We start from the raw sequence: 26,203 nt of genomic DNA on the forward strand, positions 1-26,203 counted from the left end.
ATAGAAACATAGAAAATAGGTGCAGGAGTAGGCCATTCGACCCTTCGAGCCTGCACCACCATTCAATAAGATCTTGACTGATCATTCACCTCAGTACCCTTTTCCTGCTTTCTCTCCATACCCCTTGATCCCTTTAGCCGTAAGGGACACATCTAACTCCTTTCTGAATATATCCAACGAACTGGCCTCAACAACTTTCTGTGGTGGAGAATTCCACAGGTTCACAATTCTCTGAGTAAAGAAGTTTCTCCTCATCTCGGTCCTAAATGGCTTACCCCTTATCCTTAGACTGTGACCCCTGGTTCTGGACTTCCCCAACATCGGCAACATTCTTCCTGCATCTAACCTGTCCAGTCCCGTCAGAATTTTATGTGTTTCTATGAGATCCCCTCTCATTCTTCTAAACTCCGGTGGATACAAGCCCAGTCGATCCAGTCTCTCCTCATATGTCAGTCCTGCCATCCCGGGAATCAGTCTGGTAAACCTTCGCTGTATTCCCTCAATAGCAAGAACGACCTTCCTCAGATTAGGAGACCAAAACTGAACACAATATTCAAGGTGAGCCTCACCAAGTCCCTGTGCAACTGCAGTAAGACCTCCCTGCTCCGATACTCAAATCATCTAGCTATGAAGGCCAACATTTGCCTTCTTCACCGCCTGCTGTACCTGCATGCCAACCTTCAATGACTGATGTACCATGACACCGAGGTCTCATTGCACCTCCCCTTTTCCTAACCTGTCACCATTCAGATAATATTCTGTCTTCCTGTTTTTGCCACCAAAGTGGATAACCTCAATTTTATCCACATAATACTGCATCTGCCATGCATTTGCCCACTCACCTAACCTGTCCAAGTCACCCTGCAGCCTCTTAGCATCCCCCTCACAGCTCACACCGCCACCCAGCTTAGTGTCATCTGTAAACTTAGAGATATTACATTCAATTCCTTCATCTAAATCATTGATGTATATTGTAAATAGCTGGGGTCCCAGCACTGAACCCTGTGGCACCCCATTGGTCACTGAACCCTGTGGCACCCCATTGGTCATTGGTCACTGAGAGTTCTGAAAAGGACTCTCTGCTTCCTGTCTGCCAACCAGTTCTCTATCCATGTCAATACATTACCCCCAATACCATGTGCTTTAATTTTGCACACTAATCTCGTGTGTGGGACCTTGTCAAAAGCCTTTTGAAAGTCCAAATACACCACATCCACTGGTTCTCCCTTGTCCACTCTACTAGTTACATCCTCAAAAAATTCTAGAAGATTTGTCGAGCATGATTTCCCTTTCATAAATCCATGCTGACTTGGACCGATCCTCTCACTGCTTTCCAAATGCGCTGCTATTTCATCTTTAATAATTGATTCCAACATTTTCCCCACCATTGATGTCAGGCTAACCGGTCTATAATTACCCATTTTCTCTCTCCCTCCTTTTTTAAAAAGTGGTGTTACATTAGCTACCCTCCAGTCCATAGGAACTGATCCAGAGTCAATAGAATGTTGGAAAATGATCACCAATGCATCCACTATTTCTAGGGCTACTTCCTTAAGCTCTGGGATGCAGCCTATCAGGCCCTGGGGATTTATTGGCCTTCAATCCCATCAATTTCCCTAACACAATTTCCTGACTAATAAGGATTTCCTTCAGTTCCTCCTTTTCGCTAGACCCTCGAACCCCTAATATTTCCGGAAGGTTATTTGTGTCTTCCATAGTGAAGACAGATCCAAAGTATTTGTTCAATTGGTCGGCCATTCCTTTGTTCCCCATTATAAATTCACCTGACTCTGACTGCAAAGGACCTATGTTGGTCTTCACTAATCTTTTTCTCTTCACATATCTATAGAAGCTTTTGCAGTCAGTTTTTATGTTCCCTGCAAGCTTCCTCTCATACTCTATTTTCTCCCTCCTAATTAGACCCTTTGTCCTCCTCTGCTGAATTCTAAATTTCTCCCAGTCCTCACGTTTGCTGCTTTTTCTGGCCAATTTATACGCCTCTTCCTTGGATTTAACACTATCCCTGATTTCCCTTGTTAGCCACGGTTGAGCTACCTTCCCCGTTTTATTTTGACTTCAGACAGGGATGTACAATTGTTGAAGTTCATCCATGTAATCTATAAATGTCTGCCATTGCCTATCCACTGTCAACCCTTTAAGTATCATTTGCCAGTCTATCCTAGCCAATTCATGTCTCATACCATCGAAGTTACCTTTCCTTAAGTTCAGGACCCTAGTCTCTGAATTAACACTGTCACTCTCCATCTTAATAAAGAATTCTACCATATTATGGTCACTCTTCCCCAGGGAGCCTCGCACAGCAAGATTGCTAATTAGTCCTCTCTCATTAAACAACACTCAGTCTAGGATGGCCAGCTCTCTAGTTGGTTCCTCGACATATTGGTCTAGAAAGCCATCCCTAATATACTCCAGGAAATCCTCCTCCACCGCATTGCTACCAGCTTGGTTAACCCAATCTATATGTAGATTAAAGTCACCCATGATAACTGCTGTACCTTTATTGCACGCATCCCTAATTTCTTGTTTGATGCCATCCCCAATCTCACTACTACTGTTTGATGGTCTGTACACAACTCTCACTAGCGTTTTCTGCCCTTTGGTATTCCGCAGCTCTACCCATACAGACTCCACAGCATCCAAACTAATGTCCTTTCTTACTATTGCGTTAATTTCCTCTTTAACCAGCAATGCTACCCCACCTCCTTTTCCTTTCTGTCTATCCTTCCTGAATGTTGAATACCCTTGCATGTTGAGTTCCCAGCCTTGGTCACCCTGGAGCCATGTCACTGTAATCCCAATTATATCATAATCGTTAATAGCTGCCTGCGCAGTTAATTCATCCACCTTATTACGAATACTCTTTGTATTGAGGCAAAGAGCCTTCAGGCTTGTCTTTTTAACTCCTAGCTCCCTAAATTCAGTTTGTAGGACCTCATTCCACTTTTTACCTATATCGCTGGTACCTATATGCACCACGACAACCGGCTGTTCACCCTCCCCCTCCAGAATGCCCTGCAGCCGCTCCGAGACATCCTTGATCCTTGCACCAGGGAGGCAACATACCATCCTGGAGTCTCGGTTGCGACCGCAGAAACACCTATCTATCCCCCTTACAATAGAATCCCCTGCCACTATAGCTCTCCTACTCTTTTTCCTGCCCTCCTGTGCAGCAGAGCCACCCATGTTGCCATGAACTTGGCTGCTGATGCCTTCCCCTGGTGAGCCATCTCCCCCAACAATATCCAAAGCGGTATATGTGTTTTGGAGGGAGATGACCGCAGGGGACTCCTGCACTACCTTCCTTCTCCTGCTCTGCTTGATGGTCACCCATCCCCTATCTGCCTGAGTAACCTTTACCTGTGGTGGGACTAACTCACTGAACGTGCTATCTACGACATCCCCAGCACCGCGCATGCTCCAGAGTGAATCCATCTACAGCTCCAGTGCCGTCACGTGGTCGAACAGGAGCTGCAGCTGGATACACTTCCTGCGCACATAGTCGTCAGGGGCACTGGAAGTGTCCCTGATTTCCCACATGGCACAGGAGGAGCATGATACGGCTCTGGGCTCTCCTGCCATGACTTAACCCTTAAAATAAAATAATGTGGCAACAATGCCAAAGGTTTCTTACTGACAAGAAAAGGAAAAAAGAAAAACTACTCACCAATCAAGCACCCTCTTGGCTGTGACGTAACACTTTGTTTTCTTTTCCTCCCAGGTTGGGGAGTCGGCACTGGTGGGGAAAACAAGACAAAGCAACACCTCCCGCTCCCACTTGTCAGAACTCTCCCACTTACCAAACTCTTACCTTTACACTCTGAGCTGCTCCTGCACTGCTGAACTAATTGTATGTAAAACTCGTTTATCTATGTAAAGCACGCTGATACACTTGCTTGAATGGGTTTTAAGACGGGGAACATAAGAACATAGAATTAGGAACAGGAGTAGGCCTTCTAGCCCCTCGAGCCTGCTCCGCCATTTAAAAAGATCATGGCTGATCTGGCCGTGGACTCAGCTCCACTTACCCGCCCTCTCCCCGTAACCCTTAATTCCCTTATTGGTTAAAAATCTATCTATCTGTGATTTGAATACATTCAATGAGCTAGCCTCAACTGCTTCCTTGGGCAGAGAATTCCACAGATTCACAACCCTCTGGGAGAAGAAATTCCTTCTCAACTCGGTTTAAAATTGGCTCCCCCGTATTTTGAGGCTGTGCCCCCTAGTTCTCGTCTCCCCGACCAGTGGAAACAACCTCTCTGCCTCTATCTTGTCTATCCCTTTCATTATTTTAGATATTTCGATAAGATCACCCCTCATCCTTCTGAACTCCAACGAGTAAAGACCCAGTCTACTCAATCTATCATCATAAGGTAACCCTCTCATCTCCGGAATCAGCCTAGTGAATTGTCTCTGTACCCCCTCCAAAGCTAGTATATCCTTCCTTAAGCAAGGTGACCAAAACTGCACGCAGTACTCCAGGTGCGGCCTCACCAATACCCTATACAGTTGCAGCAGGACCTCCCTGCTTTTGTACTCCATCCCTCTCGCAATGAAGGCCAACATTCCATTCGCCTTCCTGATTACCTGCTGCACCTGCAAACTAACCTTTTAAGCCGGTTCACGGACTCCCAGGCCGCCTGCAATTTCTGCGGTCTGGAGGAGTCCGTGTTCCATGTTTTTATTGAGTGCACGAGGTTGCAGCCCCTATTCCATTATTTGAAGGGGCTGCTCCTGAAATTCTGGCTGCACTTCAGTCCCACTCTCCTGATCTTTGGGCACCCTGTGCGGAGGGGAGCGGGTAGGTCCGAGGGCCTCCTCATAGGACTGCTCCTGGGCACGGCCAAGGGTGCCATCAGCCGGTCCAGGCAGCGGGCGGTCGAGGGGGTCGTTCAACCTGACTGCCTGCCTCTCTTCTGCTCTTACATCCGGTCCAGGGTGTCCTTGGAGATGGAGCACGCGGTGTCCACCGGTACGCTCGCGGCCTTCCGCGAGAGGTGGGCACCGGAGGGACTGGAGTGCATCATCACGCCCGGCAACCAAATTTTAATTTGATTTTACGTTTTAAAGTTTAATTTGTTTTAATTGCCGGTGCTTTTAGTGTCCCCTTCCCTCTTATAGGGGGCACTGGGGAAAAATTGTGATTTTAGTGCCCAAAAAAAAAAAGAAAAACACAAAAAAAAAAGGAAAAAAAGGGCCTTGTAAATGTCTGGTGTGTCACCCAGGTCGGGTGGCACGGTTTAATGTTTTATGTTTTTCAGGTAGACTCTAAAAGAGTTTCATGCACAAGGATCCAAAAGAGTTTCATGCACAAGGACCCCAAGTCCCTCTGCACCGCAGCATGTTGTAATTTCTCCCCATTTAAATAATATTCCTTTACTGTTTTTTTTTCCCCCCAAGGTGGATGACCTCACATTTTCCGACATTGTATTCCATCTGCCAAACCTTAGCCCATTCGCTTAACCTATCTAAATCTCTTTGCAGCCTCTGTGTCCTCTACACAATCCGCTTTCCCACTAATCTTTGTGTCATCTGCAAATTTTGTTGCACTACATTCTGTCCCCTCTTCCAGGTCATCTATGTATATTGTAAACAGTTGTGGTCCCAGCACCGATCCCTGTGGCACACCACTAACCTCCAATTTCCAACCCGAAAAGGACCCATTTATCCCGACTCTCTGATTTCTGTTAGCCAGCCAATTCTCGATCCATGCTAATACATTTCCTCTGACTCCGCGTACCTTTATCTTCTGCAGCAAAGCTTGCTCTGTTGCAAAGCTTGATGGATAATGAACCATCATAAGTAGCTAACACTGCATTGACCCTTTGCACAGAGTGATAGAAGATGAAAACATACACACAGTACTGAATAAGGGCAGTGGAGAGTCAACAGCCTAGAAAGATAGCATACCCTGGGAAGCAAGGTCAATCATGAGGAACTGAGGCAAAGATGACACCATGGGAGATGGACAGGTGGTAGGAGCCACTTGGAGCCAGTCTGAGCGGTAGGCCAATCGGTGGTATTGTAGGAGAGTCGCACAAATCGAAAAATCGTGTAACGGTGCTTGTAGAATTCTTGTAGAAGTGTTCATCGGAACCTTCCCAAGCATGTTCGAATAAAAACCGGTTAACCGAGGTTTTCGTCTGAGTGATTCCGTGGTCGCTATGTCAAATCATCATCATAGGCAGTCCCTCAAAGCGAGGATGGCTTGCTTCCACGCCGAAAAGGGATGAGTTCACAGGTGTTTCAATGAGGGATCTAATATTCCAGATCCCAAACTACATCCTGAAGGGTGGAAGATACCTGTGCGTGGATTTTTTTAACGTGTGGTGGCCGTTGCACTCCAGCCACTACATGGGCTTGACAGAGCGAGGTCTTGGTCCAGTGGCAAGGGTTAACCAAGACTAACTGGAGACCAGCTCTGCTGCACGGACCTAGTGCGCCCACATATCGCAGTGTGAGCTGCCCCGTGCTGCCCTTGGGCCCTCGCCTCTTCTGGTTCTTCTATCAGTCTTTTTACCCCAACAACTGCTTCACCTGGAAGGAGTGTTTGGGGCCCTGAAGAGTGGGCAGGGAGGAGGTAAAAGGGCATTGTGTTGCATCTCCTGCGCTTGCACGGGAAGGTGCCGTGGGAAGGGGAGGGGGTGCTGGAGGTGACTGCGAAGTGGACCAGGGTGTCGAGGAAATTTTAGCTTAAATTAACTCAGCGGAGACTTTCAGAGTCGTGCTTCGAGAGAAAGTTTATTTCTAACGAGATATCTTGGAGAGCCCGCTTAGTCCACACTAAGGCAGAACTCTGACTTTTACAGGAAATCCCGCGCTATATTTATACAGTAAAAAGAGGAGTTTTATCTTCAAATTCCACACATTAACATTAATCATATTACTCCGAGAATACAAAGGTCATCCCGGAAGGCACACATTATCTGTTCTTGCATAGTTTCTCCCTGTCTGTGTCAATAATCAGTTTTAGGAGACTCATGCAAGGAACAGATAATCAGTTTTTGTTTTCTTAAGACAAAGAAGTTTGGGTGTTTTCTCTAGCTCCATTATTTCTACAATATCAGCAAGAAGTGATTTTAATCCTTCCCTTTACCATACTACATAGATCGTTTTCTTCCACACAGGGTGTCGCGGAGGGAGCGGTCCCTTCGGAACGCTGAGAGGGGAGGGGGAGATGCGATTGGTGGTGGGATCACGCTGGAGGTGGCCGAAATGGCGGAGGATGATCCGTTGAACGTGGACGACGGTGGGGTGAAAGGTGAGGACAAGGTGAACCCTGTCGTGGTTCTGGGAGGGAGGGGAAGAGAAGAGAGCAGAGCGCGGGAAATAGAACGGACACGGTCGAGGGCCATGTCAAACACGGCGGAGGGGAATCCTCGGTTGAGGAAAAAGGAAGACATGTCAGAGGCATCAGGGTGGAAGGTGGCGACGTCAGAACAGATGTGACAGAGACAGAGAAACTGGGGGAATGGAATGGAGTCCTTACAGGAAGTGGGGTGGGAGGATGTGTAGTCCAGGTAGCTGTGGGAGTCAGTGGGCTTATAGTGGATGTTGTTCAATAGCCTAACTGCAGAAATGGAGATAGAGAAGTCGAGGAAGGGAAGGGAAGAGTTGGATTTGGACCATGTGAAGGTGAGGGAACGGTGGAAATTGAAGCAAAATTGATGATATTTTTCAATTTGGGGTGAGAGCAGGAAATGGCACTGATACTGTTATATATGTAAACCTTGTTTAACCACCAGAGGGCTCATCCCCTGGAGTCCCAAGGGATCACACAATCCCTTGGGAGCACAGGTACTTAAGGAGGCCTCACAGGCTGGAGAGGCACTCTGAAGACCTGCAATAAAAGACTACGGTCACACTTTACTTTGAGCTCACAGTATCTGGTCAGACTCTTTATTCATACACTACAGATACCGGAAAAAGAGATGAGGGAGAGGACCAGAGTGGGACTGGAACAAAAAATGTTCCACATATCCCAAATAAAAGGCAGGCGTGGCTAGGACCCATGCGAGTTCCCATAGCAACACCTTTAATTTGAAGGAGGCGTGTGGAGTCAAAAGGAGAAGTTGTTCAAGGTGAGAACTAGTTCAGCCAGGCGGAGGAGGGTGGTGCGTGGATGGGGACTGGTTGGGCCTCTGCTCGAGGAAGAAGCGGAGCACCCTCAGGCCATCCTGATGAGGGATGGAAGCGCAGAGGGATTGGACGTCCGTGGTGAGCAGGAGACGGTTGGGGCCGAGGAACTGGAAACTGTTAAAGGGACGGAGGGCGTCGGAGGAGTTGCGGATGTAGGTGGGAAGTGGACAAGGGGAGAAAAATAGAGTCGAGATAGGAAGAAATAGGTTTTGTGGGGCAAAAACAGATGGGTCTACCGGGGCAGTCCTGTTTGTGGATCTTGGGATGGAGGTACACGTGGGCTGTGCGGGTTTGGGAGTCTACAAGGTCGGAGATCTCCAGAGCAGATGAGGGCAGTGACTAATTGGGAAACAACAAACTGCATTTGTATAGTGCCTTTAACGTATTAAAACGTCCCAAGGCGCTTCAAGGAGCAATTATCAAACAAAAATGGATACCGAGCCACATAAGGAGATATCAGGTCAGATGACCAAAAGTTTGGTCAAAGAGGTTGGTTTTAAGGAGCGTCTTAAAGGAGGAGAGAGAGGCAGAGAGGTTTAGGGTGGGAGTTCCAGAGCTTGGGGCCCAGGCAGCTGAAGACATGGCCGCCAATGGTGGAGCGATGGAAATCGGGGGGATGCTCAGGAGGGCAGATTTGGAGGAGCGCAGAGATCTCGGGGAGGGGGGGGGGGGAAGGGGCGTTGTGGGGCTGGAGGAGATTACAGAAATAGGGAGAGGGGTGAGGGCCATGGAGGGATTTGAAATCAATGATGAAATCAAGGGGTTGCTTAACCGGCAGCCGATGTACGTCAGTGAGCACAGGGGGTGATGGGTGAGCGGGACTTGGTGCGAGTTAGGACACGGGGGCAGCGAGCACAGGGGGTGATGGGTGAGCGGGACTCGGTGCGAGTTAGGACACGGGGGCAGCGAGCACAGGGGGTGATGGGTGAGCGGGACTCGGTGCGAGTTAGGACACGGGGGCAGCGAGCACAGGGGGTGATGGGTGAGCGGGACTCAGTGCGAGTTAGGACACTGGGGTGGGTGAACAGAGAGGCCTGGGCCTATGTGTGCGCAAATCGTTGATGGTAGTAGGACATGTTGAGAAAGCGGTTAAAAAAAACCATACGGGATCCTGGGCTTCATAAATACAGGTACACAGTACAAGAGCAAGGAAGTTATAATGAACCTGTATAAAACACTGATTCGGCCCCAAACGGAGTATTGTGTCCAATTCTGTGTGCTAAACTTTAGGAAGGATGTGAAGGCTTTAGAGAGGGTGCAGAAAAGATTTACAAGAATGGTTCCAGGGATGAGGGACTTCAGTTACATGGATAGACTGGAGAAGCTGGGATTATCCTCCTTAAGAGTGCAGAAGGTTCAAAGGAGATTTGCTAGAGGGGTTCAAAATCGTAAGAACATAAAAAATAGGATCAGGAGTAGGCCATACGGCCCCTCGAGCCTGCTCCGCCATTCAATACGATCATGGCTGATCCGTTCATAGACTCAGGTCCACTTCCCTGCCCGTCCCCTTATCGGTCAAGAAACTGTCTATCTCCGTCTTAAGATGAGAGGGCTTTCGCTGTGGCTCAATGGGTAACACACTCGGCTCTAAGTCAGAAGGTGGGGGTTCAAGTCCCACTCCAGGGACTTGAGCACATAAATCTAGGCTGACACTCCCAGAGCAGTGCTGAGGAAATGCTGCACGGTTGGAGGTGCCGTCTTTCAGATGAGACGTTAAACCGAGGCCCCGTCTGCCCCCTCAGGTGGACGTAAAAGATCCCACGGCCACTATTTCAAAGAAGAGCAGGGGGAGTTCTCCCCGGTGTCCTGGGGCCAATATTTATCCCTCAACCAACATCACTAAAACAGATGATCTGGGTCATTATCACATTGCTGTGTGTGGGAGCTTGCTGTGCGCAAATTGGCTGCTGCGTTTCCCACATTGCAACAGCGACTACACTTCAAAAGTACTTCGTTGGTTGCAATGCACTTTGAGAGATCCGGTGGTCGCGAAAGGCGCTATATAAATGCAAGTCTGTTTTTTTAGACAAGAGCAGATGGACAGAAACTGTTCCCATTGGCGGAAGGGTGGAGAACCAGAGGACACGGATTTAAGGCGACTGGCAGAAGAACCAAAGGCAATGCGAGGAAAAGCTTTTTTAAGCAGCCAGTGGTTGGGATCTGGGATGCGCTGCGTGAAAGGGCGGTGGAGGCAGACTCAATCGGGGCTTTCAAAAGGGGAACTGGATGAGTACCCTCAGAAAAAACAATTGCAGGGCGACGGGGAAAGGGCAGGGGAGTGGGACTGGCTGACGTGCTCTTGCAGAGAGCCGGCACGGGTTCGACGGACCAAAGGGCCTCCTTCTGTGCTGTAATCGTTCTCGGATTCTGTGCTGGACGATGACAAATCCTGGCCAAAGACGTGTCCTCGGAGCCGAAGCCGTCGGAAGAAGAGCTCACGTCGTGCCAGGCTGAAAATTCACTGAGGTCAAACAAAAATTGGTCAATAAAAGATGGTCAATCAGGAAAAAAGGGGCGTAATGACCTTTTCCTCATTGTGATTGGCGGCCTGCGACCCCGCACTGGCTTGGGCAGGAACCCAATTGGCGGAGGCGCACGTCAATCAAGGCTGAGGCGGGACGGCGAGCAGATTGGCCGCCGCGGGTGTCCATCAGAAGGCTTGGGGCGGGGGGGGGGGGGCATGGACCAATCAGTCGCGCCGCAGCGTGCTCCGGCTCAAGGGGCCGATTGGCTGCGCCACACGTCCATCAAACGCCCTCCTCGAGCACAGACACACGCTGTCCGTCCGCCGGAGGAAACGCCCCCTTCACCCGCACTGGCGGAAGCCCGCGTCAATCAAGCGGGGCGGCGCGACGCCATTGGCCGCGCCGCCCGTCACTCAGCCGCTGCGCCGCGCCATTGGCTGTGTGCGCGGCGCAGAAGGGGGCGGGGAAAAGACGGCCGGCCGTTTTCTCTCTGTGTGTGTGGGGCCGAAACGACGAAGACGGAGCCATTGTGGGGGGGTTTAAAATCTCAGCGGGGAGCGGACGATGGGCGCCCGGCGGCGACGCGGGACATAAAACAAGACGAAGAAGAGACATTTTGGGGTTTTTTTCCCCGACAAATAAATGTTAAAAAATAAGAAATAAATCTCCTCACGCGGCGGCCTGGCGACCGGGAGCCGCTGAAAAGCCCGTCCGACAAGGTGGGTCGCTCCGACAGCGCGCCATTCTCCGAGTGGCTGACTTTGATCTCGGTGGGCGTGTGAGCGTGTGATTTTTTTTTTGGGGGGTGAGGGGGGTGAAGACCCGAGCCCGTCGCCCTTTTTCCCCCAACCGCGCCTTTTCAAAAAGAAGGAGCTGCTCGCAAGATGGTGGCCGCGGCGCTCAGTGCGCCTGCGCGAGCCCCCCCCACCCCCTCGGGGCATGCCGGGACTTGTAGTTTTCTCTCCGATCCCCGCCCTCCCCAAAAAGGCGCTGGGGGCTGGAAGCCAAGGGCCAGGGAGAGAGGGCTTAGTCAGCAGGGGGGCTCTCGCTCTGTTCCACTTGGCAGATTTTCCTGCCTTCTCTTCCCGTGGCAAATTTCCTGCCTACTCTCCCGTTGCAAATTTCCTGCCTTCTCTCTCATGTCAGATTTTCTTCCATTGCAAATTTCCTGTTTTCTCTTATTTCAGATTCTCCTGCCTTCTCTCCTGTTGCAAATTTCCTGCCTAATCTCCCGTTGCAAATTTCCTGCCTTCTCTCATGTCAGATTTTCTTCCATTGCAAATTTCCTGTTTTCTCTTATTTCAGATTCTCCTGCCTTCTCTCCCGTTGCAAATTTCCTGCCTACTCTCCCGTTGCAAATTTCCTGCCTACTCTCCCGTTGCAATTTTCCTGCCTTCTCTCATGTCAGATTTTCTTCCATTGCAAATTTCCTGTTTTCTCTTATTTCAGATTCTCCTGCCTTCTCTCCTGTTGCAAATTTCCTGCCTAATCTCCCGTTGCAAATTTCCTGCCTTCTCTCATGTCAGATTTTCTTCCATCGCAAATTTCCTGTTTTCTCTTATTTCAGATTCTCCTGCCTTCTCTTCCCGTTGCAAATTTCCTGCCTTCTCTCATGTCAGATTTTCTTCCATTGCAAATTTCCTGTTTTCTCTTATTTCAGATTCTCCTGCCTTCTCTCCCGTTGCAAATTTCCTGCCTACTCTCCCGTTGCAAATTTCCTGCCTACTCTCCCGTTGCAATTTTCCTGCCTTCTCTCCCGTTGCAAATTTCCTGCCTTCTCTCCCGTTGCAAATTTCCTGTGTTTTCTCTCTTGTCAGATTTTCTTCCATTGCAAATCTCCTGTGTTTTCTCTTATTTCAGATTCTCCTGCCTACTCTCCCGTTGCAAATTTCCTGTGTTTTCTCTTTTGTCAGATTTTCTTCCATTGCAAATTTCCTGTGTTTTCTCTTATTTCAGATTCTCCTGCCTTCTCTCCCGTTGCAAATTTCCTGCCTTCTCTCATGTCAGATTTTCTTCCATTGCAAATTGCCTGTGTTTTCTCTTATTTCAGATTTTCCTGCATCTCTCCCATTGCAAATTTCCTGTATTTTCCATTATTTCATCTCCCGTTGTAGATTTGGCTGCATTTTCTGTTTATAAGAATTTCCATGCCCGCTCCACATAACCCTTGACTCCCTTATCGTTCACAAATCTGTCTGTCTCCACCTTAAATACAATGACCCGGCCTCCACAGCTCTCTGGGGCAGAGAATTCCACAGGTTCACCACCCTCTGAGTGAAGAAATTCCTCCTCATCTCTGTTTTAAATGTGCGACCCCTTATACTGAAGATTTTTTTGTTTATTGCAGATTTAACAGATTGATTCCTGGGATCGGGAAGACTGTCCTTTGAGGAGAGATTGAGTAGATTAGGCCAATATTTTCCAGAGTTTAGAAGAATGTGAGGTGATCTCATTGAAACATACAGAATTCCTACAGGGCTTGACGGTAGATGCAGGGTGGATGATTCCTCTGGCTGGGGAGTCTAGAACCAGGGGTCACAGTCTCGGGATAAGGGGTCAGCTGAGGCTCTTCCACAAGATCCTACAAATCCCTTGGGAGGACAGTCGCACCAACGTCAGTGATCTCACTCAGGCCAACATCTCCAGCATTGAAGCACTGACCACACTCGACCAGCTCCGCTGGGCAGGGCCACACTGTCCGTATGCCTGACACGAGACTCCCAAAGCAAGCGCTCTACTCGGAACTCCTACACGGCAAGCGAGCCAAAAGTGGGCAGAGGAAATGTTTTAAGGCCACCCTCAAAGCCTCCCTGATAAAGTGCAACATCCCCACCGATACCTGGGAGTCCCTGGCCAAAGACCAGTCCGCCCTAAGTGGAGGAAGTGCATCCGGGAGGGCGCTGAGCACCTCGAGTCTCGTCGCCGAGAGCGTGCAGAAACCAAGCGCAGGCAGCGGAAGGAGCGTGCGGCAAACCAGTCCCACCCTCCCCTTCCCTCAGCCACTATCTGTCCCACCTGTGACAGGGACTGTGATTCTCGTATTGGACTGTTCAGCCACCTGAGAGCTCACTTTTAGAGTGGAAGCAAGTCTTCCTCGATTCCGAGGGACTGCCTATGATGATGATGTATCCAGAATTTAAATATTTTTTCATTGCTGATTTCCTACATTTTCTGTTTTTTAATTTCAAATTTCCAGTCCTACAATCCTCCGTAATCTCTGCACGCCAATTCTGGCACCCCCCCCCCCCCTGATTTTCATCACTCCACCATTGGCGGCCGTGCCTTCAGCTGCCTGGGCCCCAAGCTCTGGAACTCCCTCCCGAAACCTCTTCGCCCCCCTCTCTCCTCCTTTTAAAACGCTCCTTAAAACCGACCTCTTTGACCCAGCTTTTGGTCGCCTGTCCCAATATCTCCTTATGTGGCTCGGTGTCAAATTTTGTTTGATAATCACTCCCTGTGAAGCACCTTGGGACGTTTCACTACATTAAAGTCGCCGTTATAAATGCAAGTTGTGGCATATGCTGATATAACGGGAGCCATTGAAGGTACTGACAATGCAGTGTCTGTCTTAATTTAATTGACAGTTTAAAAATATTCTTCAGCCGCTGCCATAGGCGTTTGCTTATTTGACATTTTTTGCCTACGTTTTGAAGTATCTATTCCCTTTCCCTCCTTTTGTAGACTCAGTATTTTCATTATAATGTATTATATAATACTGCTGTAACCAAGAATGGCTTGTGACGATAGTCTTTAGACTCTGAGGTACCCTGCAAATGTATAAATATAAAATCTATATTTCTTTTCACTCTTCCTTTGTTACCTCTGGACTTGACTATTCCAACGCACTCCTGGCCGGTCTCCCACATTCTACCCCACGTAAACGCCAGGTGATCCAAAACTCGGCTGCCCCCGTGTCCTAACTCGCACTGAGTCCCGCTCACCAATCACCCCCTGTGCTCGCTGACCCCGTGTCCTAGCTCTCACCGAGTCCCGCTCACCCATCACCCCCTGTGCTCGCTGCCCCGTGTCCTAACTCGCACCGAGTCCCACTCACCCATCACCCCCTGTGCTCGCTGCCCCGTGTCCTAACTCGCACCGAGTCCCACTCACCCATCACCCCCTGTGCTCGCTGCCCCCGTGTCCTAACTCGCACCGAGTCCCGCTCACCCATCACCCCCTGTGCTCGCTGACCCCGTGTCCTAACTCGCACCGAGTCCCGCTCACCCATCACCCCCTGTGCTCGCTAACCCCGTGTCCTAACTCGCACCGAGTCCCGCTCACCCATCACCCCCTGTGCTCGCTGACCTACATTGGCTCCCGGTTAAACAACGTCTCGATTTCAAAATTCTCATCCTCATGTTCAAATCCCTACACCCCTCCCTATCTCTGTAACCTCCTCCAAGCCCCTACACCCCTCCCTATCTCTGTAACATCCTCCAGCTCCACAACGCCCCGCCCCGAGACCTCTGCGCTCCTTTAATTCTGCCCTCTTGGGCATCCCTGATTTATAATCGTTCCACCATTGGCGGCATTGCCTTCAGCTGCCTGGGCCCCAAGCTCTGAAACTCCCTCCCTAAACCCCTCTACCTCTCTCTCTTCCTTTTAAGACGCTCCTTAAAACCGACCTCTTTGACCAAGCTTTTGGTCACCTGCCCTAATTTCTCCTTATGTGGCTCGATGTCAAATGTTTTGTCTCATAACACTCCTGTGAAGCGCTTTGGGACGTTTCACTGTGTTAAAGGCGCTATATAAATGCAAGTTGTTGTTGTTGTTGACTAGCAACTTCTCCCACATTGTTTTGAAAGCTTGTATTGTGGAAAAGGTACAGCAGGCGGTGAAGAAGGCAAATGGCATGTTGGCCTTCATAGCGAGGGGATTTGAGTATAAGAGCAAGGAGGTCTTACTGCAGTTGTACAGGGCCTTGGTGAGACCACACCTGGAATATTGTGTTCCGTTTTGGTTTCCTAATCTGAGGAAGGACATTCTTGCTATTGAGGGAGTGCAGCGAAGGTTCACCAGACTGATTCCCGGGATGGCAGGACTGACATATGAAGAAAGACTGGATCGACTGGGCTTGTATCCACTGGAGTTTAGAAGAATGAGAGGGGATCTCATAGCAACATATAAAATTCTGATGGGATTGGACAGGTTAGATGCAGGAAGAATGTTGCCGATGTTGGGGAGTTCCAGAACCAGGGGTCACAGTCTTAAGGATAAGGGGTAAGCCATTTAGGACCGAGATGAGGAGAAACTTCTTCACTCCAGAGAGTGGTTAACCTGTGGAGTTCTCTACCACAGAAAGTTGTTGAGGCCAGTTTGTTAGATATATTCAAAAGGGAGTTAGATGTGGCCCTTACGGCCAAAGGGATCAAGGGGTATGGAGAGAAAGCAGGAGTGGGGTACTGAGGTTGAATGATCAGCCATGATCTTATTGAATGGCGGTGCAGGCTCGAAGGGCCGAATGGCCTGCTCCTGCACCTATTTTCTATGTTTCTATATTTCTAAGATGGCCAAAAAACAACCCGGCCCTTCCGCGCGAGGTCCTAACAGCCAATTTGTGCCCAGTAACTCGCATGAACAAACCCTTCTTAGCTTTATAGAATACTATTCTAAACTCAAACGCATTTCTGCTTCTTGCGAACCAGTTGTTTTAGTGGCGTGCTCCTTGTACAAGGGCGCACTCGTCAGCAATTGACCATTATTTTGCGGCAAGTGCCTCTGAATGGTTCAAATGATCTAGAATGAATGAACGGCGGGATAGTCTGCATTTGCTGGTATTGGTTCAGAGAGGCGTGCCAGCCCAGGGCACTGGGAGAAGTCCCTGCACTTCACGGGATCTTTTACACGTACCCGAACAGGACGAAGGGGACCAGGCTTATTGCATGCTGTTGAAAGACCGCCCCTATGGCAGTGCAGCACTCCCTCAGAACCACACCGAATGGCCTCCGTCTGAGTCGTAATGTTTCTGTGATTCTATGTGAGTGTGTTGTCTTGGCTTCCCCATAGAGTTGTTCACGGCGAGTCGGATGAAATGCGATATTACAAGGTCAGGCGTGTTGATGTTTGATCTATTTTGCCAATACTTTTTTTTGGGCAGGCCTCGAACTCCCACCAATTGAATAATAGAATCTTACAGGAGGCCGTTTGGTCTTCTGTAGCAAGCCATATGCTTGCACTGTTAGGGTATGCACTGGAAATAGCATGGAGATCACAAACCTTTCCAATAGGCAGAAAGACATCATGCTGACAGGCCATGTGGCTCAAGCTAAAACTCTTCATTCAAGTTAATTATGAGAAACAAGTTTACACACGGTCAAGTTAAAACCATCAATAAAGTACTTAACTTTCCTCAATACGTTTAACTATTTTCTAAGTTAAAACATACCAAATGCTTTGGAATAGTTAAGAGTCCTCTCTTCCGGAATCTCCGGTGAAGGAAGACATGGGCTGTTGAGGACATGGAGTCTGCTCTCCGACATCTGATTTCCATGTGAACTAAAGCAAATGCCCAGTTGCTTGTCGTATCTTTTGTTTACCTGGGAGGCCTCTGGTTGTCCAGCAAGCTGTAACACCAGATATCAAAAGACACGAGCAGCCTCTTGGATACCTGATTCAAGTAGATTATTCATTCTTGAAATGTGGGCGTCGCTGACAAGGCCAGCATTTATTGCCCTTGAGAAGGTGGTTCATCCTTTCCTGATATGTACACCCTCGCATTTCTGGTATCATCCTTTGTAAATCTTCTCTGCACCCTCTCCAGTGCTTCTATATTCTTTTTATAATATGGCGACCAGAACTGCACGCAGTACTCCAAGTGTGGTCTCACCAAGGTTTGATACAGGTTTAGCATAACTTCCCTACTTTTCAATTCTATCCCTCTAGAAATAAACCCTAGTTCTTGGTTTGCTTTTGATATGGCCTTGCTAACTTGTGTTGAAACTTTGTGTATTCGTACTCCGAGATCACTCTCTTCCTCTACCCCACCCCAGATTCGTGCCCCCCAAGTAATAAGTGACCTCCCTATTCCTCCGACCAAAATGTAACCTCTCACATTTATAGAAACATAAAAATTTACAGCACAGAAGGAGGCCATTTCGGCCCATTCGTGTCCGTGCCGGCCGACAAAGAGCCGCACGGCCCTTGATCAGCAGCCCTGAAGGTTACATATAAACCTATGAACATTGACGGAAAGGCAAACAGCACCCAGCCCAACCAGTCCACCCCACACAACTGCAACACCCCTTACACTGAAACATTCTACACTCCACCCCAACCGGAGCCATGGAATCTCCTGGGAGAGGCAAAAACCAGATTTAAAAACCTAAGCCAATTTAGGGAGAAAAAAATCTAGGAAAATTCCTCTCCAACTCATGCGTTCGAAACTAGTCCAGGAGATCACCCTGGCCGTATTCGATTCCCTGCAGTACTTACCATTATATCTGCGCCATCCAACAAAAGGTCATCCAGTCTAATCCCAATTACCAGCTCTAGGTCCGTAACCCTGCAGGTTACTGCACTTCAAGTGCCCATCCAACCATCTCTTAAAAGTGGTGAGGGTTTCTGCATCCACCACTCTTCCAGGCAGCGAGTTCCAGATCCCCACAACCCTCTGCGTAAAGAAGCCCCCCCCCCTTCAAATCCCCTCTAAACCTTCTACCAACCACCTTAAAACTATGCCCCCTCGTAATCGACCCTCCACCAATGGTATCGGTGTTGAATTTCATTTGCCAATTATATGCCCACCCTGCAAATTTATGCATGTTGTAAAAAAGACTGGTATTAGAGATTCATAATATATATTCATATAAAAATATTTATATTCATATTTATATATTTATATTCACATATTATATTCAATATATATATATATATATGTCATTGACCAAACTTATCTTACCTATGGGTAAAAGAGATAAGGCGAATTCCAGTAAGATAGAAGAATGTATAACAGGGACAAAAACGGGTTGGTGGAAAATTACTGGAGACAGGAGTGGCCAAGATACAAGCTGTGGTTAAGAACATAAGAAATAGGAGCAGGAGTAGGCTCTACGGCCCCTCGAGCCTGCTCCGCCATTTAATACGATCATGGCTGATCCGATCATGGACTCAGCTCCACTTCCCTGCCCGCCCCCTTATCGGTTAAGAAACTGTCTATCTTTGTCTTAAATATATTCAATGTCCCAGCTCCCACAGCTCTCTGAGGCAGCGAATTCCACAGATTTACAACCCTCTGAGAGAAGAAATTCCTCCTCATCTCAGTTTTAAATGGGCGGCCCCTTATTCTATGATCGTGCCCCCTAGTTCTAGTCTCCCCCATCAGTGGAAACATCCTCTCTGCATCCACCTTGTCAAGCTCCCTCATAACGTTTTGATAAGATCACCTCTCATTCTTCTGAATTCCAATGAGTAGAGGCCCAACCTCCTCAACCTTTCCGCATAAGTCAACCCCCTCATCCCCAGAATCAACCGAGTGAACCTTCTCTGAACTGCCTCAAAAGCAAGTATATCCTTTGAGTGTCAATAGTATTTTGAGCACTAGAACCAATTATAAAAGGTGATTCTGTTAAAGACTATATATGGACACTGGCCAAACGAATCTTTGATAAGAAATTGGTTAAAACAGCGATACTCAAAGAATACCTTGGCACAGAAACTGCTGGAATAGCAACGAACAGATTAAAGATGACGTCATCTGCGTTCGGAAGTTTCCACAGACCTAGGCCCGCGAGCTTTCGTTCAGTTATTGCCTTTTGTTAAGTGTACTACTGTTGTAAGCTGAATAAACCTTGATCCATTGCACAAATCACACTGACTGCTGCCGACCCGGTGTTGTCTTGTCCAAAGACCCCATAAAAGTTCTCCCACTGTGTTTTCAGAGGAACGGGGCAGCAATGGCATCGACGGACACCATGGAGCTGGCAGTGGAGGACTTGGGCGTGTCGATGGAGGAGATCCGTGAGTGGATCGACAAGGAGCTGGAGAAGGTGGACTTCCTTAAGCAGCGCAAAGCCGCGCTGGTGGAACTCGAGAGCTGGGTGGAGAAGAAAGAGGCGGAGGTTGCTCATGTAGACGGCCTGTTTGAGGATGCGTCCAGGTACGGCTCTTTTCTTTCTCTCCACTCCCCCCATCCCCCCCCGCCCCCCCCCCCCCGGTGTCGTTTCTTCACTTGCCCCAGCTAAAAAAACAAACTTAATAGTGGCTTTCCCATCCTCGGTTCGTCCCTCAGACACTCTACCACCAGTGAAGTACTTCTGAATTATAGTCACTGTTAAACTGAGGCCTCTACAGTACAACGTCTCATCCCTCAGCACCGCCCCTCCGACAGTGCGGCGCTCCCTCAGCACCGCCCCCTCCGACAGTGCGGCGCTCCCTCAGCACCGCCCCCTCCAACAGTGCGGCGCTCCCTCAGCACCGCCCCCTCCGACAGTGCGGCGCTCCCTCAGCACCGCCCCCTCCGACAGTGCGGCGCTCCCTCAGCACCGCCCCCTCCGACAGTGCGGCGCTCCCTCAGCACCGCCCCTCCGACAGTGCGGCGCTCCCTCAGTACCGTCCCTCCGACAGTGCGGCGCTCCCTCAGTATCGTCCCTCCGACAGTGCGGCGCTCCCTCAGTACCGCCCCTCCGACAGTGCGACGCTCCCTCAGTACCGCCCCTCCGGCAGTGCGGCGCTCCCTCAGTACCGCCCCTCCGACAGTGCGACGCTCCCTCAGTACCGCTCCTCCGACAGTGCGGCGCTCCCTCAGTACCGCCCCTCCGACAGTGCGGCGCTCCCTCAGTACCGCCCCTCCGACAGTGCGGCGCTCCCTCAGTACCGCCCCTCCGACAGTGCGGCGCTCCCTCAGTACCGCCCCTCCGACAGTGCGGCGCTCCCTCAGTACCGCCCCTCCGACAGTGCGACGCTCCCTCAGCGCCGGCATTTGACTGTCTGCCCCGATTGTGTATGGGCCTACACAAGGAGTGGGGCTTGAACCCATAACCGAGGTGAGAGAGAGCTACACACTGAGCCACGGCTGACACCCGTCAGGAAGGCTTCCATCTCCGGGTCAGAAGGTGATGGCTTCGCGCCCCAGGCTGGGATTAGGCTGGCTAGCTCTTTGTCGGCCGGCGCGGACAGGACAGGCCGGAATGACCTCCTGCGCCGTAAAATTCGATGGCTCTATGCTGCAATTGGTTTCGGCATCCCACGCGTTGCGAGGGGCACGGCTTGTCCAATGACTGCTCCGCGCGCAGACGGCGCGGGGGCCGAGCTGCGATCGTGCCCGCTACGACAGCGGCGTGGCCGGGTCCAGGGCTGCGCCGGTTGTGCCGGCTAAAGGCAAGCCACTCCCTCTCTAACGCTACCCCTCTTGTGCGGGCAGGTCTGTGGAAGTGTGCGAGACAATGGTGAAGGACTTGTACTGCAACCTGGGGCTGAAGTACGAGGAGACGGACCCGGAGCTGGTGGCCATGAAGCACGCAGCGAAGCCGTCGGAAGTGATTGAAATCCTGGACGATGATGACAACGATGACGACGACGACGACGATGACGTGATGGCTGTGGAGCCAGGTAGGGGACATAGCAGCTCCGACACGTCCTGCCACACTTTACCAAGTGCAGCCGCCCAAGTTTTAGACTCAGTCGTTCTTTCAAGACGTTCCTTCCTTGTTTGATGGCTTTATTCACTTCCCCACCCGCTCCGAAAACACTTTGTCTCCTTGTAGATTTTATTAATACAACTCCGACCAGTGCTGCTCTGCCTTCTCCTCTCTTGTTCCTGTCAAACCCCAATCTTTGGTATAAAATTCTGACGGGGTTGGACAGACTGGATGCGGGGAGGATGTTTCCCCGGGGTTGGGAAGTCTAGAACAAGAGGGCTCACAGTCTCAGGATACGGGGTAGGAAATTTAGGAGCGAGATGAGGAGAAATGTTTTCACTCAGAGGGAGGTGAACCTGTGGAATTCTCTACCACAAAAGGCTGTGGAGGCCAAGTCACTGAATATATTTAAGAGGGAGAGAGATAGATTTCTAGACACAAAAGGCATCAAGGGGTATGGGGAAAAAGCGGGAATATGGTGTTGAGATAGAGGATCAGCCATGTTATTGAATGGCGGTGCAGACTCGAATGGCCGCCTACTGCTCCTATTTTCGAAGTTTCTATGTTTGTTAAATATTAATTCACACCGCTGGCCAGGCCCAGCATTTATTGCCCATCCCTAATTGCCCCTTGAGAAGATGGTGGTGAGCCTCCTTCTTGAACCGCTGCAGTCCGTGTGGTGAAGGTGCTCCCACAGTGCTGTTAGGGAGGGAGTTCCAGGATTGTGACCCAGCGACGATGAAGGAACGGCCGATATATTCCCGCCACCTTCAACACTCACTCCCTCCACCACCGGCACATCGTGGTTGCAGTGTGCACCATCAACAAGATGCACTGCAGCAACTCGCCAAGTCTACTGGCACTTTATATCTCTGTCAGCTCTCCTGCTGAAAGGTCCCAGCCTTTCATTCTCTGGCGATAAGCTGTTAAGTTTCTCCATAAGAACATAAGAAATAGGAGCAGGAGTCGGCCCCTCGAGCCTGCTCCGCCATTTAATAATATCATGGCTGATCCGATCAGCTCCACTTCCCTGCCCGCCCCCTTATCCCCTTATCGGTTAAGAAACTGTCTATCTCTGTCTTAAATTTATTCAATGTCCCGGCTCCCACAGCTCTCTGAGGCAGCGAGTTCCACAGATTCACAACTCTCTGAGAGGAAATTCCTCCTCATCTCAGTTTTAAATGGGCGGCCCCTTATTTTGAGACTATTCGCCCACGAGGGGAAACATCCTCTCTGCATCCACCTTGTCAAGCCCCCTCAGAATCTTATCGGTTTCGATAAGATCACCTCTCATTCTTCTAAACTCCAATGAATACAGGCCCAACCTGCTCAACCTTTCCTCATAAGTCAACCCCCTCATCTCAGGAATCAACCGAGTGAACCTTCTCTGAACTGCCTCCAAAGCAAGTATATCCTTCCTTAAATACGGAGACCAAAACTGCACGCAGTATTCCAGGTGTGGCCTCACCAATACCCTGTACAGTTGTAGCAAGCCTTCCCTGCTTTTATACTCCATCCCCTTTGCAATAATGGGCAACATTCCATTGGCCTTCCTGATCACTTGCTGTACCTGCATACTCACTTTTTGTGTTTCATGCACAAAGACCCCCAGATCTCTCTGTACTGCAGCATTCTGTAATCTTTCTCCGTTTAAATAATAATTTTCTATTTTCTTTTTGCCCACTCACTTAACCTCAGATGACCCAGTTGAAGCTTTCAAAATTGGCGTTCGGAATTGGCCGCAGTCGATCCAGGAAAGCTGTCCCTGTGACGAAGGGTTCAAATACCAGGGGATGCAGGGGAAACATTGGGGGTCCGGGGGGAATCGTTCTCACTCGACCAGTTGTGGAGCAAATTGTCGGGCAGAGCAATTGAGCGACGCAGTTTAAACCGGTTCAGCAGGGTGAGCTGGCGAGAGAAGGGATTGATTGTAGGTGAGGCTGACCCTGTCAAGCCAGGTGATGTTTTTATTGAGCTGGACTGGGGTGGGGCAGTGTTTGGGTCGCCATCTAAAAATTCGAGCCAGTCCGTTCTGGAGCGAAATTAGGGGGCGTTTTATCGCCTGAAGGCGAACGGAAATCTGGAACTCCCTGCCTCCAAAAGGGTGGGTGCTGGGGGGCGGGGGGAACAATTGAAGCTTTGAAGACTGAGCTTCGATAGATTTTTGTTGGGTCTTGCGGAATATGGAGCAAAGGCAAAAAAGTGGAGTTGATGTGCAGATCAGCCTTGGTCTAATTGGCAGGACAGGCTCAAGGGGCTAAATGGCCTCCTCCTGTTCCTAATGTAACCGGCTCGAGGGGCTGAATGGCCTCCTCCTGTTCCTAATGTAACCGGCTCGAGGGGCTAAATGGGCCTCCTCCTGTTCCTGTGTAACGGGCTCGAGGGGCTGAATGGCCTCCTCCTGTTCCTGTGTAACAGGCTCGAGGGGCTGAATGGCCTCCTCCTGTTCCTGTGTAACAGGCTCGAGGGGCTAAATGGGCCTCCTCCTGTTCCTATGTAACAAGCTCAAGGGGCTGAATGGCCTCCTCCTGTTCCTGTGTAAAAGGCTCGAGGGGCTGAATGGCCTCCTCCTGTTCCTGTGTAACAGGCTCGAGGGGCTGAATGGCCTCCTCCTGTTCCTGTGTAACAGGCTCGAGGGGCTAAATGGGCCTCCTCCTGTTCCTATGTAACAAGCTCGAGGGGCTGAATGGCCTCCTCCTGTTCCTGTGTAAAAGGCTCGAGGGGCTGAATGGCCTCCTCCTGTTCCTGTGTAAAAGGCTCGAGGGGCTGAATGGGCCTCCTCCTGTTCCTGTGTAACAGGCTCGAGGGGCTAAAAGGCCTCCTCCTGTTTCTAATAGGCATTTGCTGTTCTTCCTGCATTCCTGCATTTCCGCCCAGAATGAATGTGCTCGTGGACTAAACAGCCGTTTCTTATTTTGCCATACTCTTCATTCTTCGCGGGTGGATGTATCCGTAATAGTTTATTGGGTATTGGTGAGGCCACACCTGGAGTACTGCATACAGTTTTGGTCTCCTGTATTTAAGAAAGGATGTACTTGCATTGGAGGCAGTTCAGAGAAGGTTCACTCGGTTGATTCCGGGGATGAGGGGGTTGACTTATGAGGAAAGGTTGAGGGGGTTGACTTATGAGGAAAGGTTGAGGAGGTTGGGCCTCTACTCATTGGAATTCAGAAGAATGAGGGGTGATCTTATAGAAACGTATAAGATTATGAGGGGGCTTGACAAGGTGGATGCAGAGAGGATGTTGCCACTCGGGAAACTAAAACTAGAGGGCATAATCTCAGAATAAGGGGCTGCCCATTTAAGACGGAGACGAGGGGGAATTTCTTCTCAGAGGGTTGTAAATCTGTGGAATTCTCTGCCCCAGAGAGCTGTGGAGGCTGGGTCATTGAATATATTTAAGATGGAGATAGACAGATTTTTGAAGGATAAGGGAGTAAAGGGTTATGGAGAGCGGGTGGGGAAGTGGAGCTGAGTCCATGATCGTATTGAATGGCGGCGCAGGCTCGAGGGGTCGAATGGCCGACTCCTGCTCCTATCCCTTATGTTCTTGTGTATTTTATGGAACGCCGCTTGTCGGCAACTTATTCTTTGTGCCGTTTTCTGATCAAGCAAACTTTTCTCGACAGTTGAAACGGAGAGAGTCGCGCCCTCGGCATCGACCTCATCGACCGTGTCGGCACTCAGCAAAATCACCCGCGAGCCGTCGCTGGTAAGTGTTGTTTGCAAGCTTTCTATCGCAATGGCGCCTCCGCCCGCAGGCCTGTCCGTCCGGGCTGTGCCGCGCTAACCCAGTAACGTCCCCTCTCTCTCCCTTTCATGCTCGCCAACGAAGAGACGGCTCGGGTTTTCGCGGCTTCCGTCCTAGGAGCAAAGGGGGGCCCCGCCCCCCCCCTGTTAAATTCGAACTCGTAGAATCGGATATATAATAAGAACAGGCGTGCACTTACCTAGCGCCTGTCACGACCACAGGACGTCTCAAAGTGCTTCACAGCCAATGAAGTACTTTTTGAAGCGTGGTCACTGTTGTAATGTGGGAAACGCAGTAGCCAAACCGGAACTCCCACCAACAGCAATGTGATAATGACCAAATCATTTTTTTTTTGCTGATTGAGGGATAAATATTGGCCCTAGGCACTGGGGCGAACTCCCCCTGCTTTTCTGCGAAATAGTGGCCAGGGGATCTTTTTACATCCACCCGAGAGGACAGACGGGGCCTCGGTTTGACATCTCATCCCATAGACGGCACCTCCGACAGTGCAGTGCTGAGGGAATGCTGCACTGTTGGAGTGTCAGCCTGGATTTTGTGGCTCAAGTCCCTGGAGTGGGACTCCGAGGCGAGAGTGCTGTCCACTGAGCCACGGCTGATACTTAAAGGAGAAATGTGCAGGGAGCGGGACTAATCGGATTGCTCTTTCAAAGAGCCGGCACAGGCACGCTGGGCCGAACGGCCTCCTCCTGTTCTACGATCAATGTATAACTTTCACTAATGCGATGACGTTCCCCGCTCCCTCCGTGGATCCCACCCCCTTGGGCCTTGCAAGGAGTGCATTCAGCAACTGAGCGGCAGAGTCCTGGGCAAAATGGGACCGTTGCTGCAACGATTGCTCAGCACATTGGGACGGGGTGCAGGAGTATCGTCGGCACAGTGGGGGCGGGGGGGGGGGAGCGCTGCCTGACATCAAGCCAAAACCACCGCTAGGATGTCGCACGGCTTGCTGTGAATGTGGATTCGGGTGTGCCGTGTGTTGTAAGGCTGTCTCGCTGTCTTCCCTTTGCTGCTTTAAACGCCTAATTACACGCGCACTCTCAGTTGCAGCAAAGGCCGGATCGAGTCTTTTATTCAGATGTTCAGACACGAAATACAACGTTTTAAGAAGTTGGCTCGCCACCATTTTCTAAAGAGCAATTTGCACTAAAGGCTGGCGACGTCTACATCCCATGAACGAATAATTAAAAAAAAATTAGCCGCTTGCTCTTTCAATGGTTTAACTTGTTAAAAGTTCA

The 26,203-nt window shown here is 49.9% G+C and overlaps 1 protein-coding gene across 4 annotated transcripts in view; it reads left to right on the top strand.

Moving 5' to 3' along the window:
- Positions 1-11,106: 11,106 nt before the first annotated feature.
- Positions 11,107-26,203, top strand: part of setdb1b (SET domain bifurcated histone lysine methyltransferase 1b) — a 75,552-nt gene continuing 60,455 nt past the window's right edge. For all 4 annotated transcript variants that reach the window (XM_070868651.1, XM_070868653.1, XM_070868650.1 and 1 more), the window contains exons 1-4: positions 11,107-11,341; positions 19,499-19,716; positions 20,980-21,167; positions 24,826-24,908. In XM_070868651.1, coding sequence (XP_070724752.1) covers positions 19,514-19,716; positions 20,980-21,167; positions 24,826-24,908 — 474 coding nt within the window. In that variant the 5' untranslated portion in view covers positions 11,107-11,341; positions 19,499-19,513. The remainder of the gene's footprint in view (positions 11,342-19,498; positions 19,717-20,979; positions 21,168-24,825; positions 24,909-26,203) is intronic.

This window comes from Pristiophorus japonicus, chromosome 30, assembly GCF_044704955.1.
Source record: "Pristiophorus japonicus isolate sPriJap1 chromosome 30, sPriJap1.hap1, whole genome shotgun sequence".
Lineage (NCBI taxonomy): Eukaryota > Metazoa > Chordata > Chondrichthyes > Pristiophoridae > Pristiophorus > Pristiophorus japonicus.